The sequence below is a fragment of the Taudactylus pleione genome, unplaced genomic scaffold, assembly GCF_031769625.1.
Source record: "Taudactylus pleione unplaced genomic scaffold, aTauple2 ptg000250l, whole genome shotgun sequence".
Lineage (NCBI taxonomy): Eukaryota > Metazoa > Chordata > Amphibia > Anura > Myobatrachidae > Taudactylus > Taudactylus pleione.
In genome coordinates this window covers 123,914-145,140 of record NW_028284652.1, presented here as the reverse complement: position 1 = coordinate 145,140, position 21,227 = coordinate 123,914, and the positions used below count along the sequence as shown (strand labels likewise).

Below are 21,227 nucleotides of genomic sequence, written 5' to 3'. Positions count from 1 at the left end.
GAACACAGCCTCTATATTAAGCTGTGGCGTGTCCTCCCTGAGCTACTGCCAGGGTGCCTGGGACTCCGACAGGCACTCTTTTTTAGTGGTGGCGGGTCTCCTGATGCCTCCATGTAGCAGGCTGACAGAGGCAGTACTCTGTCAGCCTGTCCTCAATGCTTTGTGAAAGCTAGAAATTAAAATAAAGTTGAAATAAAAGAAAAAATACTAAGTGTGGGCTGGAGCTCAGCCCTATGTGACCGGCTCTCTCGGGCACATTCTAAAAACTGGGGCTGATGGGGCATAGAGGGGGAGGAGCCAGTCACACTTCAGAATTATTTAAAGTGCCAGGCTCTGCTCTACCACCGTCTATACCCCACTGTCTTGAACTCCAGTGTCCCCTAGTGGATGAAGGAGAAATCCGGGATAAACCTAGTAGTGCGTTCATGACCACGACACCCATGTAGGCCATAACATTCCTGGTCAGATCCAAAGACAGCAACTCCGGCCGGGGAGACCTGGACTGTTAACCCTCACTAAGCTGAGCTGCTCAACCTACTTCTCTGCTGCCTTGTTGGCCCAGGCACCTGCCAGAACAGACCTGAGAGAAGCCCCAGTAGTGACAAACATTGATTTAATGATTTTCATGCATTTCCTCTCTTAGATGTCCTTTAAGGTCGCTGCTTCAGGAATGGGATTAATGCTGGCCTTGGCCATCTTAGCAAGGGTATCATCCAGCCGAGGTGCCTTCTCCCACTTAATCAAATCATCTTCTGAGAATAGATAGGAAGAAGTGGACCTCTTCATAAAATCTTTAATATGAGAGCCTGACGGATAAAGATCAGTCCAATGAATATGTGCCCACTCCTTGAGCACAAAACAAAGAAACTGAAGTGCTTAGCACTATAGGCTGTATGAGGGGCAGGAGGCAGCCCTCAAACAAGTTTACATTTGTACTTGTCCCTGTTCCTGGAACAGTGCCGTCTATAACCCACGGCTAACTAGTGTTCCTTAAGTTGTATGCCAGACAAAAATAGATATGTACAGCAGAAAGGGTTTGTAATGCATCTGATTGGTATTTTCCAACAGTCAGATGACCTTGCATCTCACTTATTGACAAGTCTAGATTATCATAGACATTTCTTGCACCAGGTTCCAGTCATTGTGCTGGGTGGCTGATAAAGAATAGCCAGTAGACTAGACTTTATTTCATATCATATGAGAGGGTTAATGCCATTATATATTGTTACCCAAACAGCTGATTATTTCGGTTTTCAGAGAAGTTGTATGACACAAATAACTCAGTATATACAAGTATTAAAAAAGATATGTATAAAAGCTTTCAACTAGAGCAAGATAACCAGTGTTAGATTAGAATGTCTGTATAATATAAAAAATACACTGCGCTCTTGTACTTATGTTGGAACATATGAGTAACACATTTGTCTATTAAGACACAATTTAATATCTATAAAAGGAATTGTATGGGAAATAATATGACACACATAAAATATACATATAAGAAACACACAGTAATCACATATATACAGCTAGTTAAGCCATAATAGAAGTGGACAACGAAGGAAACATAAAAAATGAGTACAAATATAAGGAGATGATCAGGCTCCGATATTAGTATGTCAATCCCCTATTGTGCACAAATATATAATATAAAAAATCAGTGCCAAAAGAGGTCCCGGATGATGCAGCTGAAGAACCTAGTTTGGGTATACTTAGCGATGAGTATATAAACGGGGGCAATGGCCCAGTAGCTAAATGGTAGCTCTCCCCATCAATAAACATGAATGTTAGGACCTATTAGGATAATAAGTCCAGCACGTTTAGCAAAGTCCTGGGCAATATAAGATATCCCAAACGATAATGGCCCTGATTCAGAGCCGGACGCTCTGACCAGAGCGCTCGCACTGAATCAGGGCCCTCCTCCATTAAAATGGAGCGTCCTCCTGGACGCTCGTATAGCTGTGGGTCACCACCCACACCATATACGAGCGTGCAAAAAGATGGTCGCGATGGTCTTGACCATCGCGACCATCGGACTTGCGAGGGAAACCCTGCGGTCGGGTTTCCCAGCCACAAGGTCAGGAGTGATTTTGGCTCTATCACTAATGATGTCAGTGGGGCCAGCTTCAGACGGTAGGCGTTCCCATGTCATTCAACATCGACAGCACGCCCCCTTTGGTGCGAGACCCCGAGCGATGGAAAGCCCGTCGCTCGCCGGGTCTCGCGCATGCGCACGACGGAGCTCCCACCATCGTGCGCATGCGCAGTGGGGAACATCGACCCACTTGCGAGCGTACTGCCGCTCGCGAGTGGGTCTGAATGACCCCCAATGTGAAGTGCTGAGCATAAAAACCACAGGTCAATCTGTATCAAAGGATAATTGCTGATTCCTGTAATGTGTTGCAGGACACAAAATAAATATCTGGGAACTTAGATAATGGTGGGAGCCAGAGGTATACCTGTGGATAATTCTGCACAGTCCCTGGATAGTCAGAACACAGGACCTGGTATGGCTCAGCGTGGTTCAGCAAAGCCGGTCAGGAAATTGGCGTCCGGCAGAGGTGGATGCGCTGCAGCGCACCGTGACTTTAGGTTGTTGCAAGACTCCGTCTGTATGCTGACTCCACCGGGACCTCCAACTAGCGGTGATGGTGTTTGGGCGCCCATACTCTGTTGGCACGGTGTGAACTGTGAACGGAGATCCGGTGTACAACCCGCACTATCACAGGTGTCAACTCCCGCCTCTGGTTCAACCGCGGCTCAGCAGTGAAAAAGGCTACAGCAGTAGCCGAAACGCGTTGCTGTTCTCTTAATTGCTACTGGAGCTGCTCCCCTATCAAGATTCCTGTGGCTGATTGTTTGAGAGCTGTTTTACATCCTCCTCCCACGAGACCTGCATTCACTGCTGAGCCGCGGTTGAACCAGAGGCGGGAGTTGACACCTGTGAGAGTGCGGGTGTACACCGTGCCAACAGAGTATGGGCGCCCAAACACCATCACCGCTAGTTGGAGGTCCTGGTGGACGTCAGCATACTGATGGAGACTGACAACAACCTAAAGTCACGGTGCGCTGCAGCGCATCCACCTCTGCCGGACGCCAATTTCCTGACCGGCTTTGCTGAACCATACCAGGTCCTGTGTTCTGACTATCCAGGGACTGTGCAGAATCATCCACATGTATACCTCTGGCTCCCACCATTATCTAAAGTTCCCAGATATTTATTTTGTGTTCTGCAACACATTACAGGAATCAACAATTATCCTTTGATACAGATTGACCTGTGGATTTATGCTCAGCACTTCACATTATCGTTTGGGATATCATATATTGCCCGGGACTTTGCTACACGTGTTGGACGTAATAACCTAATAGGTCCTAACATTCATGTTTATTGATGGGGAGAGCTACCATTTAGCTACTGTGCCATTGCCCCCGTTTATATACTCATCGCTAAGTATACCCAAACTAGGTTCTTCAGCTGCATCATCCGGGACCGCTTTTGGCACAGATTTTTTATATTATATATTTTTGCACAATAGGGGATTGAGATACGAATATCGGAGCCTGATCATCTCCTTATATTTGTACTAATTTTTTATGTTTCCTTCATTGTCCACTTCTTTTATGGCTTAGCTAGCTAAATATATGTGATTACTGTGTTTCTTATATGTATATTTTATGTGTGTCATATTATTTCTCATACAATTCCTTTTATAGATATTAAAATTGCGTCTTAATATACAAATGTGTTACTCATATGTTCCAACATAATTACCAGAGCGCAGTCTATGTTTTATATTGTTCTTGTTAGTGAGGTTGGCAATCACCTCTTTTTCCACTGCTGCACTGATATTTGACTCTCCGGCATATTAGCGCTAAGGTCTTTTTGTGTAGAATGTCTGTATGTCCACAATATGTCAAAAGAAGAGGAACAAAATATATAAGAGTGGGAGGCATACATGTGTGGATCAAAAGGTCTGTATCCTGACGTAGTAGTAGATGTCGACCCAGTATTTTCTGTACGTATGTTCTAGAAGTCCTTGTAGAACATTGTGGAAAATGACAACACAATTCTTCCTCTATTTTTGCAGATATTGAATAAAAAACGGAACATCAATGGTTGAAAAATGGAGAAAGCTGAAATTCGAGCAGTCATTAAATATCTGCAAATGAAGATGACGATGGCTACTGAAATTCACACGGACTTGCAAAACACATTAGGGGAGTCTGCTCAATCATATAGTACAGTGAAAAAATGGTGCCGTGAATTCAGATGTGGAAGGTAATCTTGTGAAGATGGTGCCAGAAGTGGAAGGGAGTGGAAAATGTTAACAAGATCCACGACCTTGTCATGGCTGACTGTCGACTGACCATTCGACATTTAGAGAGGTTACTGGCATCTCATCTACAAGAATTCAAACCATATTTACTGAAAAATTGGGGCTGCACAAGGTGTCAGCAAGATGGGTTCCGAGAATGTTGACACCTGATCAGTAGTGAATGAGGTTGACAAGTTGTGAGTGACTTCTAGCCACCTATCGTGCAAATCCAACCAGATTTTTGGAATGATTCTTGACAATGGATGAGACGTGGATTCAACATTTCGATCCAGAGTCGAAAACACAGAGCATGCAGTGGAAACACTCAAACTCACCAAAAAAAAATTGGGTTCAGCCGACAGCTGGCAAATCATGCGGATGGAAAGGTGTTTGATGATTATTTGGATGTTGGGGCCACTATAACTGGTGACTACTATGCACAACTGATTCCAAAAGTTTGCAAGACAATCAAGGAGAAGAGGCGGGAGAAACTGCCTCGTGGGGTCCTATTCCACCAAGACAACGGCACCAGCTCACAAGAGTCGCATTGCAATGGCTGTCATTGACACTGCAGGGTTTGAATTGGTTGACAACCCCCCCTACTCACCAGACCTGCCCCCTAGTGACATCTTCCTCTTTCCAAAGCTCAAGGGGAAGACTTTTGCATATGAGGACGATGTCATGACAGCTGTACAGGACTGGTTTGAGGACCAATCACCATACTTTTTCCTGAACGGACTCAAGAGGTTTGAACATCGATGGGAGTAGAGTATTGAAGTAAATGGAGACTATGCAGAAAAATACATGTCATTTGAATTAAAATTTCTGTTATTCATGGTCAGGACACTGACTTTTGGATCCACACTCGTAAACATTGACAGACAAATGGGGCGGTATTCAATTGTTTTGCTCCTTTACGCGCCCGACAGGAGCTATTTAATTGTTGCTCCTGTCGGGCGCGATCAGCTGCCAGTACAACATTTTAGCTCGCAGTCCCAGCGGGGTGCGAGCTGAAATGGGCAAAAAGTGACCTGTTTGGGCACCCAAACAGCACCTTTCGTGATCGCACCCAGCACTTTGGTCGGGGGTAGCCATTTTACGCTGCTAAACCCGACCACTTTGGGCGCGAAAACATATTCACAATTTCTATCAAAAGGACAAATACATGACTTCCATGAGCTTCTTTGCTCCCTAACATTTTGTGTCTCTTTGCCACCTGGTGGTGAGAAGTAGTACTGTAGCTTTTGAGGGAGTAGTTTTTTGTTTTGGTCATTTTTTAAACATCCTTTGGATCAGGCCTAGTCAACCTGTGGCTCTCCAGTTGAAACTACAGGTCCCAGCATACCCTCTCGTTGATTAGCCGGTAAAGCACTTGTAGTTTCAAAACAGCTGGAGAGCCACAGGTTGGCCAGGCCTGCTTTAGATGATCCTTCTTAACTTGGCGTCATTTCAAAAATCAGTCCTTTCACTAAACAAACAACTGTACAGAAACTTCCACGTTAATAGTTGCTGACACGTGTGCTGTATTGAGATGCTTCTGTTACAGTCAGAACATACAAGAAAGGACCATCTCTGCTTAGTAACCTGTACTTGTGATTGGAAATAAACAATATATATATAATGCCATTATATCACTACGAGAACACAAGGAGCCATATGTCTAAATAAGGCAAGGTAAGACTTCCCCGAGAAAGTTAGGTAGCATTAGTAGTACACACCTGCTGAAGGAGTCGTATCCTCATGGCCCGGTCAGTGGAAGAGAACATTTTAACAATTATTGGGATGATCTTCTGTTGATATTCATCTGCATTCAGGAATTTACCAATCTACAACAGAGTTATTAGAAAATGTTAGACTTTTATGAACAGATCAGGTAAGTCGAAATATTCTGCACCCCTTTCCACAGAGTCATCTACAGATGTGTCCTTGCTCATCTATCCTCAATACGCCTTGCTGTGCGATATACCTGATATGAGTGAGCCGTCAGGTCCTGTGCAACTCTGCTAGCGTGAGACGACTTTTTTTTCTGAGCAAAGCGAAGAGGATGCACTAGGAGACTGTGTCCAGTAATTTGATTTTTATATCTATTTGCAACAGAGTCTGGAAACGGAACTTGGCGTGGAAAAGAGCTGCGGCCGCTGCATCGTAGCACTTTGCATGCTGATTGAGAGACTCGGAATAACATTATACCTGCGGGGAAAAGTGCCGGGCAGCAGGCTGTTTCTGCCGGGCGATGCGTCCGCAGAAAACAGCCTGGAGAGAACACTGGGCATCACCCCATTGTATCCACAATATATGCAGCCATATGCCAAGTATGGTACAGTCTACTCATTATACAGATCATCAACTTTTATACACAGCACAGCTACACAGCCTGAACAGCTTCCCTGATGTAGAGATATCAATCTGATATTTGGCAAAGTATAATTCAATTCTCTATGTGTAGCCACGCTGTCTAGCTGCTATACAGAGTATGTTAAGCAATCTTAGGGTGGCGATTCAGCCTTAGACGAAGATGCTATCACAGCTGCTAACATGGTAGCAGCTGCGATAGCACTATTACGGTAATTACTGATCTGAACTGCGTACATGGACGCAGCATCGGATCATCTGCGTGATCCTCGGCTGGCTGAGTGACCATGGGGTCACTCTAGCTGACCAAAGCAAATAAACAAAAGAGGCCAGGAAATCTCCACCAGTTGACTGAGATCCTGGCCCTCCTCCCCACACAGTGGCAGTGACACGCCTCCATTTGGGGAAACTGAGGTTGATGCCACCCCCTCTATGCCCAAAAATAGCAGTAGACTGTCAATCACTGACAGTCTGCTTCGCTCTGCGTGCGGTATCACAGACTCGTACTGCACATGCACAGTACGGCTCATGCGCAGAGGAGGCACAATCGGAGATGTGCGCTAGCCATCGGGTTAGCGCACATCTCTGAATCAGCCCCATAGCTCATATTCTTGAGCACCCATATGGGGTGCGAGGAATAAAGTTATCACAAGATATATCGTCGCGAAGTACCTTCACCACAGGTCTGGAGACACAACACGGAGAACTGAATCACACCCATAGCTTACAGAGAGAACAGAAAGATGGTTTTAGTTTCAATATTCATACAAGGCTCACTTTAAATAAGGGTGTTAGGATGACAGCGCCTGCACTGCCAAATTCAAATGCTGTCAGCAGCTGGGGAAGGATTTTATGACGACAGAAATCTTCAGGAAAAGAGTCCAGGTTTTCACTGAGCTGCTCAAAAAATGTTTGACGCTCAGCTGGGTCTTTTATCTGTGGGGAAGAAAGACTACATTTAAAAATAGATATAAATGAATACATCGTATTCTTTCCTTACATTTTAAAACTTATGGTGCATACACACGATCAGATTTTTTCTTCAGATATGGACGATAACGATTTAAAAATCGTTCAGTCGTTCATATCTGATGGAAAATCGTTCATATCTGACATGCCTGAACGATGGACGATCAACGATGCGCGTTCCCGTTTGTCAGATAACGATATCTGACATCTGATGGGTTTGCAGTCAGACTTGGACGATTCCATTCATTTTAATGCAGTCAAAAATCGTTCAAAACTTTGGTCAAATCGTCCAAATCGTTCAAATCGTTTAATCGTTCAGTCGTTCATCTGACAAATCTGACAAGTCTGACAAATCTGACCGTGTGTACGCTCCATTAAGCATGAATTTGAAGTGGAGCATTCAGGATTGGAGGAGAGAAAGAGAAACCAAGATAAAAAGGGGATGGAGATGTTACTGTAAATGGACACAGATTTTAGTTTAAGGAAACGGTCAAAATAAAAAAAAAAAAGGGAAACCGTAGCTGTTAAAAAAAAATAATATTATAAGGGCAAACTGTACATAAGAGATTGTAAAACAAACAGTAACTGACCTGTATCTCTTCTAGGAACAGGTTGGTCTCCACAAAACTGTTGCTGAGAAATGCCCCAGGTGCACGGCAGTTCTGTAGGAATCGTGCAGGGTTGGGACGGATTTTAGGGTTGGCGCCAACAAGCTCACAGTAATGAGGGACCAATGATTTGGGGATCTGATTTATAAATAAAATAAAAAAAAGCATTACTGAAGCCCTATGTATGTCAGCTAAAGTTGCCTATAAATTACACATACACACAATGATGAAAAAATAATCCAGTCTCTAAATATATTGGTCCATAAACCCAAATAGCTAATTAAAGCAACATAATTAACAATGTAATTAGCATACAATTAAAATTACTTTGCATCCTTATTCATCTATCTAAAACTTTGATATTTGATAAGGATACTATCCAAATTATTTGTGTAAATGTTATAAGCTAAGAAGCCTATATTAGCGAAGAAGCTTTCTAGTTAGCATACCTTTCCGAGTGAGCGAAGAGCAGTTGGACGAGGAAGAGGGCCATTGAATACCTCCCAGATTAGGCAACCAAGGCACCACATGTCAGATGACCTGGTACATAGAGATCACTAATCATACAACAACATTAGGAGAGTGAGAGTAGAGAATGTTTTATAGACAGGTAGACTGAGATAAATATTTAGATCAATCTCACATACCACTTGTCCCCAGATACTTTAGTGCGGTCTGACTTTTCGGGAGGATTGTACTTCTCTAGTTCAGGACCTTTTATGGGGGCACTTTGCTCGCTGCCAGCTGGGTACATATAATCGAGACCCCCCAATTTCCACTCCCCAGCTCGGTCCACAAAAACAGCTGACATATAGACATTATTGTGAATGAGGTTTCCATCATTCACCAAAAAACTGAGTCCTTTCTAGAAGAAAGCAGAGCAAATAAGAAAAAGCTTGTAAATGTCAAAAGATACAATAATATGCAAGTATTGTGTCACATTTATAAAGTGAAAGACAAATGAGGAATACACTCACCACAATCTGGTGTATACCCCAAGAGATCTCCAGCTCACTGATTCCTCCACTGTCGCTCCTAGATTTCATATAGGTCCCCAGAGAGGTTACCGGCTCGGTCACTATGTATAAGCATTTGTCAGTCTGCAGCAATAGGAAAGAAAGAAATACAAATGGCATCAGCAGGGTGGGAAGCCCAGAATAGAATACCATTCATTAAGAAGTCATCAGACAGAAAATGAGATTGCAAAAAACCCTTGCTATACTACCAGGTCATATATAATGCCGAAAACAACAGTTCAGTTCAGAAGGAACCATAACCAAAGACTGGATTATGGGGAATATGTATCATAAGTAGATAAGTGTCAAATGCGCAGTGATTTTCTCCATCTATTATTTCTCTGCATAAATCACTGCCGCTAGACAGTTGTATGGTGACAGTATACCAGCAGTTCTTATTAAAAAACAAATAGCTCACTTCTGTAGCTTCTTGTTTTTTCCACACATCGACATGACTGGCCGTTATGTGTACTGGGTTCAGCGATGGCGGAGTCGGAAGGCACCAAGGAGTCAGGACACAAATTTTTTTGCAAGCTCACATGCACCAAGCTAATGCACTACGGGACTTGCAGGAATTTTCTCTCCCTCATTCCAGCGGCCAAGATGTTAATACATCTCAGAATTATTGCTCCTGCTTCGCCTTGATAAGATGCAGCTTTAGCAGCACGATATGAGCCCTAATAATAGATCGCCCCCTAAGTTACAAAATGACTTACACGGATATCCCCAGATTACATTTTCTCCCATCATTGTTTTGCTAATTATTCTTTGAGTGCTGTATCACGTTACAATCGCACTAAACACACCTAGTGATAGTAACTGTTTTTTCTTAGCATTTCCGATCATCTTTCTCTACAACCGATCTACACTGGCTCCCCTTCTCTTAGAGTCCAAATCAAATTCCTCATTCCCATCTACTGTACACAACCCTTACAGAATCAGTTTCCCTTTACATCTCATCTCCCTCCACACTACCGCTTCCAAATGTGTTAAACAGGCAAAAGACAGATCCATTAGGAGTGACCCACGCCATGCATCATTATACTTCATCTGCATTTTATACCAATTCCTTTACGACATAACACTAATCCGAAATATCTAGTACACTATTTGAGCACTAAGACGCAGAATCGAGGAAAAAGAAGGCAGCATGGGAATCACGCTAGGTGTCTCGCACCATATGGCACAAAAGCTACAACTGTATGAGGACACATCTGTATCTCCTCCCCCTTGCTTACAGAGGCCCTGTACCCTTCAACTAGGGTACAGTTTAGGCGAGTGCTGATTTTGTGGTTAATAAGACTTTGGAACAATCCTATCAGCCGTGATGATCTCGCCGGTGCAAATCAGCGCGGCAATGGCAGCATTTTACGGCAGCCTGGATTTGCTGAATTTTGCTCGGTCCGTTGTTGTCATTGCAACGACAACTCGCACCCTTCGCACATAATAGGATTGACCCCTTTGTATGCATAACTGTGTATTATTAGTCTAACTCTCCGTTTTGTTTGTATTGTAATATTGTGGCACACTATAAAGGCTAATAATAATAATGATGATATTATGAGGCGCAAGAGAAAGCCAGGAGGTGCTGGAGAAACAGTTGTAACTTTCCAGCCACCTGAATTGTCTGCCTTTAGACAACCAATGCTATTTAGGGGCACCCACTCCACCTTCCATGGAACCTCGAGTGTTACAGGATTACAACAGAGCACTTACAGCTGAAAGAACAGACTAGGCCAGTGTTGGCTAACCTTGACACTCCAGCTGTTGTGGAACTATATATCCCAGCATGCCCTGCCACAGTTTTAGCATGCCCTAATAGCAAAACTGTAGCAGTGCATGCTGGGTTATGTAGTTCCATAACAGCTGGAGTGTCAAGGTTAGCCAGCACTGGACTAGGCTATTAATTGACGGGACTCTTGGGTGTCCTACTGACAGTAAAGAAGTTCATTGGACAATTTACCTCCAAACCATCTACATATGATAAGATATTAGGGTGTCGCAAAGTCTTGATTCTTTTCAACGCAGATTTGGCTGCTTGTGCCTGCTCGTCTGCCCCAGGTCGGATTTCATACGTAAACACGGACACCGGGTCACTATTAGCCTGATGGAGACCGATATAAACAGTAGAGTATACAAAAAGTTAATTTGCCAGGTAAATAGCATTTAATAAACATCATATGAATGTGAACCGCTCATTACAACATTTTAAATGGACAAAGAAAGCCACTTAGTATTGTAAAATCCAAAATACTTTTAAATTATGTTAAGAGACACTCACAGACAGCTTGGCAACTCTTCAGGTTTAAGTTACCATATCTCCAGACACAGCAAAAATGGCTATTAAAAGTCAACACCCACACACATTTAGACTGGACTGATGGACTGCATTATAATGAATTTAAAACTGAGCAGACACTGTTAGGCAGGCGGCAAATTATTTGTTTCATACAGGTCTATATACATCACTCAAAACTGGAATATTTTATAAGGCAATATGGACAAAAGCATTTGGAGTCAAGCGATGGGTATTAGGTTGGCATTAACCCGATTGTTTAACGGAGGAGCCACTTTAACCATATCCATGTCAAATAATCCAGTGTATTTACCAGAACCCTGTCTGTCCTATCATGATCACCTGTACATAATATTGCTTGGTGGAATCCTGTGGGAAAGACTGGCTTGGAAGAGATAAAAAGGCATCACCATTGCATGCCACATACCATCACCTCCCCTTCATGTAATATTGCCTGTAGTGTATCCAGTACCATTCATAGCATTACGTACTGTTATTGCTTGTTTACACCACAGTGTGCCCAGTATCTCCCATGTCCCTTACCTTCTTCTTGCCCTTTTGAATCCCCCATCCACCCGGCAATTCCTCTCTTTCCCCCGTGACGTCATACGGAAAATCACGGGCCGGGTCCCGGGACCAGAACCACATCTTGACACCGGGAAGGGACACGTCACAGTGACGTTCAGTAAATGGGGGCGGGCTTACACGGCCACGTCACCAGCGGGTAACGTGACACTGAGGACACGAAATACGTCATCAACTGCATCACGTGATCTTCCCCGGCTGAGCGACTGAGCACATGATTCTTCAAATCTTTATTGACACCTTGCTTATTGACAGAAAACGGAACGTTGAACCAAAAGCCCACAGTACAAAGACTTATTTTAAATAACTGAGGTGATCTGTAGAAACATGTGGAATGTACAGTAATGTTATATACTAACTGCACACCACTTACCATACTATTCCTTTAAACCAGGGCTTTCTTGAATTACACAGGTTCTGTGGGTGACTGACTTCAAGCCTGGCTTTCACATGGTTTTAGTGAGCCACAGAACTTGTGTAATCCATGAGTGTCCCGGTTTAAAGGGACAGTATTGTTGCTGGATCCAAGTTGGAGAAAGGACCTATGATATCACAACCACGTGACCGCTGCGGCATAGAGGGGGAATATAAACCTGTGGCGAGCAAAACGAGCCACTGTGCCCAAAGCGTGGCGAGCGGCCACTTTTGGTTCCCGTTCTGAACCTTGCCCTCTTTTGCTTTGGGTCACGTGGTTGTGACATCAGAGGTCCTTTACAGCACCTCGTTCTAGACCTAACCAGGATGGTATGGTAAGCCTAGCCAAATGTGTACCCTCACGGACTTAATTCGCTTGCCATGCTTCGGGCACGGCGGCTCGCTTAGTTCTCCACAGGTTTATGTTCCCCCCTCTATGACCACGTGGATAGTAAAAGTCTTAGCTGACCGGCCCTGTATAGCGGTCGCATGGTAGTGAAGTCAGAGGTCCTTCTGCCAAGAACTGATTCTATTTCCCCTTCATTCTAAGGACCCGTGGCGTGAGTGAGGGCGTTGTTATCTTGTCTCAGCTGGAAACTTTTCCCACCAATAGTAGAAATTTGTTCGCCATTCTTCGGGCACAGTGGCTCGCTTCGTTCGCCACAGGTTACTATTCCCCCTCTATGTCCACGTTGATAGTAACTGATGAGAACGTACACTGACGTCATCAGTTACTATCCATGTAAATCGTCTTGTCTGTCCTGCGCCAGACAAGGCGATTTGAACTGAAAAAATAAAGCCTGCTTCTATAGTCTTCAGATAAAGATATTTGTGATATTTATTTTCAGTGGATGTGTTTTATTAGAGGAGGGCACAGTCTCCGCGCGTCTCCATCTTTTGCCAGGGGCAGGAGCTTAGAAGACTCTGGAACTGTACCAGAGTTTAATACGCATAACGCCGGCCAGCACCATTTTCTTTGTCTATTTTCTAATGCGCATGTGCCTATCTTCGAGAATATGGTACATGCGCCATTTCCCTGGTGGTTTCTGTAGCGCTGAGAGAAAAGTAAGTATAGTCAGTGGGTGTGGGGTGAGTAGTGTGGTCCCCCCTTGACACGGGCCCGTGTGCACTGCAAACCCTCCCCGGAATTTATGGGAGGCTCCTGAACTTTTGGGTAGCCAGATCACACTTGCCAACACTCCTGCACCCTGCGGGAGGCTGCCGTTTCACTCACCAGTCTCCCGCTGCCCCGCAAAGCCCTCCCAATCCCCCAGAATCTGTGAGCACCATCTTAAATCCGGACCACGCACGCGCGAACCCGGGGGTGGAGCTTGGTGTGACCATGCAAAATAGGTCGGCCACGCACCGCAGGTCCGTGGGCAGAGCTGGCCGCCCAACCCAGCCGAGCTTGTGAGTGGCCGAAGTAAGCAGCGGCCGTGGCAGTAGCGGATCCTTCTTCATCATGCACGATTGGAGCCATGGGGAGTGAGACATGTGGGCGAATCCCTTTACCCCCTGCACGTGTGGAGCAGCGGGGAGTGAGCCATGGAGGAGGAGTGATTGGGGAGCTGGCGTGGAGAGAAGCTCTTGTCTGACGGGGAAATTCCTGTTCAGTGGTGGCTTGGTCCTGGAGCCCAGTGGAGAGGCTGGAGGAGGAGAAGTACATGGTCCTAAGGTGATTCTACCCCAGCAGCTCCATGGCACTGTTCTCTGGGCAGAGCCGCAACTAGGGTGGGGCTAGAGGTGCACGTGCATCGGGTGCCGGATTGCAGGGGGTGAAAAAAGCTGACTCGAGGTGGCTTGGGGGCTGCAGACTCAGAAAATGGCCATCCAAAAATGGTCGCCGCCAAAGAGGAGACAAATGCTAGAGGTCCTTACTGGCCCTCTAGTGTTTGTCTCCTCGGCAGCGGCCATTTTTGGATGGCTGTTTTCAGCAAATTCCATGCAGACTAGCTGTCCGCATGGACTCTGCTGAAAATGGCCGCCGCCTAGGAGGAGACAGATGCTAGAGGTCCTACTGAACCTCTAGTGTCTGTTAGACCAGCACAATGCACACAACGTTCCCGGCACCACGAACGCTGGCGCTGCCGGGAGAAGATGCTGAAAGCTGCATCTTCTCCCGTGAAATCCCCTGGCAATGAGCATAAACCCCCTGGCAATGAGCATAAACCCCCTGGCAACAAGAATGAAACCCCATGGCAAGAAGCATAAACCTCATGGTAACGAGCACAAACCCCATGGCAACGAGCATGTAACCCCTGGCAATGAGCATAAACCCAATGGCAATGAGCATGAAACCCCATGGCAACGAGCATAAAACCCCCTAGCAACAAGCATGAAAGCCCATGGCAACGATCATGTAACCCCATGGCAACGAGCATGTAACCCCTGACAACGAGCAGGTAATTTTAAAGTAATTAGAAGCCTTACTGTGGGGTATAAAATGGTGTCGGGCAAATATGTAAGTGGCACTTTGGTAATAGGCATTACAGTGTGTGGCATAATGTGTAATGGGCATTATGGTGTGTGGAATAATGTAAGTCACTATACCAGGGACGTTTGAGTAGTCCACTGCCTTATGGAGGAGCAAGGACAAACTTCAGGTACAGGAAAGGAGGGGGCGCAAAATTGCTGCCTTGCACTGGGTGACAGATATCCTAGTTTCGGCCCTGGTGTGTGTGTGTGTGTATATATATATATATATATACATATATATATATATATATATATATATATATATATATATATATATAAAATATGTGTGTGTTGGGTGAGGGATGCTGACATTAACAGAAAAAATAGGAAAGTGTTCAAAGGCGCCATCAGATTAATAAATTTAATCAGATATTATAAAATAATGCATACACATACATAAAATAAGTCCAATATACACAAAAAAAGTCCAATATAGTAAAATCTATGACCATAACACCCCCCATCCCCCCCCCCAACAGGAATCTCTGGATCCAGAAGAGAAACAAATGTCTAGTGCCCCAATTGGAAAAGGTTTCTAGTTGTTAATCTGATTCCAAGCGCTTATGTCTAAAATACGATGACATAGTTAAAAGTCTGTATCCACCAGTGCAGACAAATGTATCCAATGTATATAATCAATATTTCTTTATTCCAAATTGCAACATGTTAACACGGAGGTATTTCTTTATGTCACTTGGCAGAGAGAAGCATAAATAGCAGATGGATATATTGATTTCTCTAATAGGCAATGTAAGATGTCATTCGCACCCCAGAAATTAACATATGCCGATAAGTAGGTACTTCCAGTAGTTATGTGGCTCGTATACAGTTTTGTAAATCCCTGACAAAACTTTTATCTTCACAGATACTATATCTGTATATTATTACCTCCCAGCGCAGCTGATGTACTAGGCTCTCTGCCTGTTCTGAGTACAGCCTCTCATACCATGCTGCACTGACTGTGTAGATTGGTAAGCAGTAAAAAGTCAGTTGCCGGTTTGTATCTCACCGTCTCTGCCTCTCCAGATTAGCGGTTCACGTGATATACAGCCAGGGGGAATAATGTCAGTATTGACCGGTCAATAGTCTCACCAGGACGGTTGGCATTAACCCCTGAGTATATGAGTGTGTGTGGGGTGATGGGGGCTGGCACTAACCCCTGTGTGTATGTGGGGGGGGGTGCTGGCACTAACCCCTTTGTATGTGTGTGGGGGTGGAGGGGGGCTGGCACTGACCCATGTTTGTGTCCTTTGTGTGTGTAGGATGGCACAGATGCCTGTTTGCCCAACAATGTAGGTTATAAAAAAAACACTTTGTTAGAGGAGTTATTTTGGTTGAGGCAATGATCACATAAATTAGGGATAGTTTGTGACTGCACATGCCACCCATACACAAATCCACCCTGACAGTGTGCTGCACTTAGTAACTTTGTTTCCGCTTGCCACTGCAGGTTACCCCCCCGAGTGACATTAGCCATGCCCATAGATGGAGATAGACACACCCTTTGGGCGGAGCATGACATCATAGGCAAACGCAAGGGGGGTTTCCGTCTGCCTGGAAACCCCCCTCCTCAGCACACACCAGGGCCACAATAGAAATAGTAATATAATACAATGTTACTAGTGCTGCATGTTCTTCTCAGTATCACAAATGAAATGATTAGCACTACCTGTGGATTTTTTAAAATGTATCAGCCAGTAATAAATATACCTGTCCACCAACTAGGAGATGTGGAAAACATGCACTGTTAGGGGTGCACTGCTATATACCATCAATAGGGTTAATTATTAATACACTATCTACATAAGGATACCAATATGTACATATACTGTATGTCTAGGGCAGTTCTAGGTTCTTCTGCTGCTCTCCCAGACTCCTGGACTTGCTCCAATGCTCAGGAATGGAGCCCAGATCTGAAAAAAAAACATTCTGCTCAGACAGGATGACCCTACTGCCGCATCTAATGGCATACTGTGATTGCTGGTCCTGTATAAGATGGGATTATGCAACTCAATATACTTTGTATGATGCATATTAAAGCTGGATAAGTGCTAATTATGCCTTCTTCATGGACTGGCCACACTCGCTCTAAAATCAAGCATTTGGAAACCCTCCTCTAGAAATCCTGCGTTTGCCACTGCATGACATGCCCCCTCAGCGGTGTGCTGTGCGAACTCTCATGCCATCTAGAATCTCCCTGAAACTAGTTTCCAAAACTATGGTCCAGATCTCCCACATCTCACCCACTTCCTAGTGAAATGGGCAGGATGGGGAGATAATTGCCAGGAATCATGGCTCCGCATGGAGGCGTGGCTAAATGACGCAAAAACACATCATTAAACCCCGCTCCCTCCTCACAGTGCTGCGATTTGCAGAAGTTTCCCATGATGGAGGCGGGGCCTTATGACATAGGAGCCCGGCCCTGCCCTCCGAAGTGGCCAGCTTCGTCTCCTCTCCGGACTTCTGCTGGAGAGGAAATGTAAAAAGTTGGCAAGTATACCCTGCACCTATTATAGATACACCATACCCCTCAACCGTCCCAATTTGGATGGGACAGCACCACTTTTCTGGCACTGTTCCAACGTCCCACCCACAGGCCACAGTAACCCGCAGAGGGGGGAATGTTGGGAGGAGCACTCTTTCACCACTGCTTTGCTATGCCATGGGAACCCCCCCAGAGTGCTGAAAATTGGTGCATGCTGCAAAGTCATGACCTCTTCCTGTGAGGCCATGCCCCTTCTTCGCACACGCAGAAGTGGTAAGCTTCTAAGCACTTGTTAAAACAACAGACTATAATAAAATAAAATTTGTATCCACTGACATGTATTAACTGAATAAAAGCCATTTGGAGTTGTACAAAAGGAGGCCCCATGGTGATGATACAATCCTTGGTGCCTTACTAACGGTGGTACCCACATTACGCATATTTACCTACTCTCCCGGAAGTTTTGGGAGGCTCCTGAATTTTTCGGGTAGTCCCCCACACCCCGGAATTTCCCACATACCACCCACTTCCTAGTGAAATGGGCAGGATGGGGAGATAATTGCCGGGAATAACGGCTCCGTATGGTGGGGCGGGGCTAAATGACTTAAAAACGTCCATTTACTGTGACGGGGTGGGGCCTAATGGCATAGGAGCCTGGCTAGCTGCCTCTTCTCTTCAGGCTTCTCCCGGAGAGGAGATTTAAAAAGTCGGTAAGTATGACAACTCCTTAACATGGGGCCTGATTCAGAGATTTTCGCAAATCCGATACATGGATGTGCATAAATTAGCCATTGCGATCTTCTTCACAGCATGAGAGCTCCCTGCGTGTCGGGTGAGCTGCAGTGTTTGCGTCTGGTCGGACTTGACTTACATGCTGCAAGACTGCCCAATGAGCCTCGATGTTACCGATGTTTACGCTGTTGCACGTCGTAGGACGGAGAAGGACGCATGTTTGGAAGGCATTAGCATGTTTCAGCAACTGCGTTCCATTAGAGAACAGAGGGCCTGATTCAGAGCCACTCGTAAGCGGCCGCTTGTTCACTCCGAGCGATGTTCGCACATCTGCGCATGCGTATGGGTTGTAATGCGCATGCGCCAACCAGTCAGTGCAGTCGGAAAACGTGTGTTCGCAAAATTGCGAGTGCCTGCTAATTTGAGTGACAGGATGAGGAGTTTGTGGGTGGTAACAGGGGAACGTGCTTGAAAACGGGGAGTGGAGATTCGAACGCACGCGTGCCAAATGGTCAAAACGAGCGTTTTAAGGGTGTGCATAATTAACAAAGCAGCGTCATCGGCCACGTCACTTGGTTGTTTCTTAGCCTGAACTGTTCGCATGATTGCGGTAGGAAAATCCAACCACAAGCACTGCGAGCAGTTCAGACGCCTTTCGATGTACTTGATTAATCAAATAAATAGCGGAGATGACGTATGATGCGAGCGGCCAGGGGGCGTCTTTACAAAATAGCGAGCGCATGTTTTGTTCGCTTGCTCAGACATAGAGGCGTCAACAGACCGCAAAGAGCGAGCGCTCAATTTAAATAGCCGGCCCCTTTTTCTGAACGAGCGAGCGCAAATAGGGTCCGGCTCTGAATCAGGCCCAGAGTTGTGATTGCATTAACGTAAATCTCTGCATCAGGCCCATAGTCAGCATTTTTTTAAAAAAGTTCTTTGAACAAAAACCTTTTTTACTAAAATATTGTTATACATTATTAACACATTACCCAGGTCATTATCAAGACATCATTTAATACAATCATTATTCCACTGACATTAGTTGTAATTAGATACCATAATTACCTCCCAAAATTTGTGTGGAGGTGATGGCAATTCTGCGCTTGCCTTTGGTGTGCATGCGTGGAAAGTGGGCATGGCCTCCTGATATGGGACATGGCCTCGCTGAATGGGGTGAGGCCACACGTCATGTCACCATTTTTCCTCACGCTGGGGGCATGCCCAGGACTTTCAGAGATTCTGGGCTGCCCCATGTCCTTCTCTGTAATGGTTAGGTGCTGCAAGCATGCATACTGCATCTATTCACTTGCTGCTCTGCTATGCTAATTTACTCTGATATTTAATGTACTGCATTTCAATTTTTTTGTCACTGGAATAGGGCTGCCATCCGCCCTGTATACTATGGGATCATCCCTGATTTGGAAGCAACTTGCTGCGTTCTGTAACGATTCAATACGGGCCGCAGTTTGGTCCTGGTACCACTGCTGCAGCCTAGGGGCATAGTCGCCTCATCAGAGCCTCTGTTTACTGCCAGCCAATAGCCGTTGGACACAAAGACCCAGCGGCTATCCACACTGTGCGGCGCTACATGGTGTACGTCATCACGCCGCACTGTCAAAAGGAAGAGGAGAGCGAAGAGGACCATGCACCAGGCTGTCAAAGAAAAAGGTAAGTTGGAGGAGGCCAGGTAGGGGGTTGACTCTTGAGGTGACACAGCAGCAGGGGCTGGCTGGCAACTTTTAGCCTGGGGCAGAGATGCCGACATTCTGGCTGCCCCTTCCTGGAGGGGGCAGCCAGGCGTAGCCTGTAGTTGTGGGTGGCGTCGTCACGTGATTTCGTCATTTTGGCTCCGCCCCTGCTACAGTGTTGATAATCCCGGCATTGTGAAGCAGGAGGCGGGGCCAAAATTATGTGATTTGGCGTGAACAAACACTTAGCTATGTGTATCCGGACTATGTCGGCCCGACATAGGCTACCACAGGTACACATTGAGCGATGTAATGAACGACGAAACAATCCCTCATTCCGTCCTTAATTACCTGCAATGGCGCCACATGCGATATTGTCCACAGGAGCGTGCAGATAGACCGAACACACTGAACGATGTGGCCGATATGTCATTCCGACTCGGCTGGAAACGACATATTGGGCCAACACGTCCTAGTGTGTACCCAGCTTAAGCTTACTCAGAATGGCTACCTCCTCCCCGCTAGCAAGGCAAGTAAAGCTGCGCACTCAGAAAACGCTACTGACCCCCCCCCGTTTTCTTGGAATGCAGGCAGAAATCAGCTTAGAGGGGACTTCGACTGTAAGTGATAGGCACATGCGCAGTACAGATCCTGCACATGCGCTGATCATTAAACATCAGAGGTGTGCGCAAACCAATTCTGAAATAGGCCCCAGGATCCTGCACGTGCCATCAGACTCCCAGCTATAAGGGCCACATACAGCCTTACAGAGTACTGCAAGTACCCTATACCACTACTACGTATACCCCTTTCCACTGGCCAAAATACCCAGGTTATTGCTGTGTCAACCCAGGTAGTGGCTCATGGAAAAGGCTCCTAAGAAAATATCCAGGGTCGATTGACCCGGTATTTCTTCCAGGGTCCCGAGCAGGGTTTTACGTGGGTAAAACTCTGGTCAGGCTCAGTGGAAACGGGGAACCCGGGTCTTCCGACCCGGGACCTGTTTACAGCATGCTGATTGGGAGCTATTCAGAAGCTGTTACCAGGGAGGAAGAGATTACAGCCTCCTAGTATGGTCCGGACCGTTTCATACGGAGGCTGTAATCTCTCCCTGCCCATCTCCCCGGTGAGAGCTGTGCGATCACAGCCTCCCAAAAGGACATCTCCCCCTCCCTGGAAGGACTCCCTCCCCTGGTCACCGATCCGCTCCGGTCTGGCATTCAAGGGAGAGCTGAAGTTTCTGGTGCTAGGTGATGACATCATCTCCAAGCGCCGGCTCTGCACCCAT

The 21,227-nt window shown here is 45.7% G+C and overlaps 1 protein-coding gene across 4 annotated transcripts in view; it reads right to left on the bottom strand.

Annotated features, from left to right (window-relative positions):
• Positions 1-12,282, bottom strand: part of SCYL1 (SCY1 like pseudokinase 1) — a 92,012-nt gene extending 79,730 nt beyond the window's left edge. For 3 of the 4 annotated variants that reach the window (XM_088480004.1, XM_088480005.1, XM_088480003.1), the window contains exons 1-8: positions 12,104-12,281; positions 11,228-11,368; positions 9,226-9,348; positions 8,896-9,113; positions 8,698-8,788; positions 8,231-8,386; positions 7,449-7,607; positions 6,038-6,145 (exon numbers count right to left, since the gene is read on the bottom strand). In XM_088480004.1, the coding sequence (XP_088336130.1) occupies positions 6,038-6,145; positions 7,449-7,607; positions 8,231-8,386; positions 8,698-8,788; positions 8,896-9,113; positions 9,226-9,348; positions 11,228-11,368; positions 12,104-12,208 (1,101 nt within the window). In that variant the 5' untranslated portion in view covers positions 12,209-12,281. Of the gene's footprint in view, positions 1-6,037; positions 6,146-7,448; positions 7,608-8,230; positions 8,387-8,697; positions 8,789-8,895; positions 9,114-9,225; positions 9,349-11,227; positions 11,369-12,103 lie in introns of all 4 variants that reach the window. The other variant, XM_088480006.1, reaches the window with a different exon arrangement.
• Positions 12,283-21,227: the final 8,945 nt, after the last annotated feature.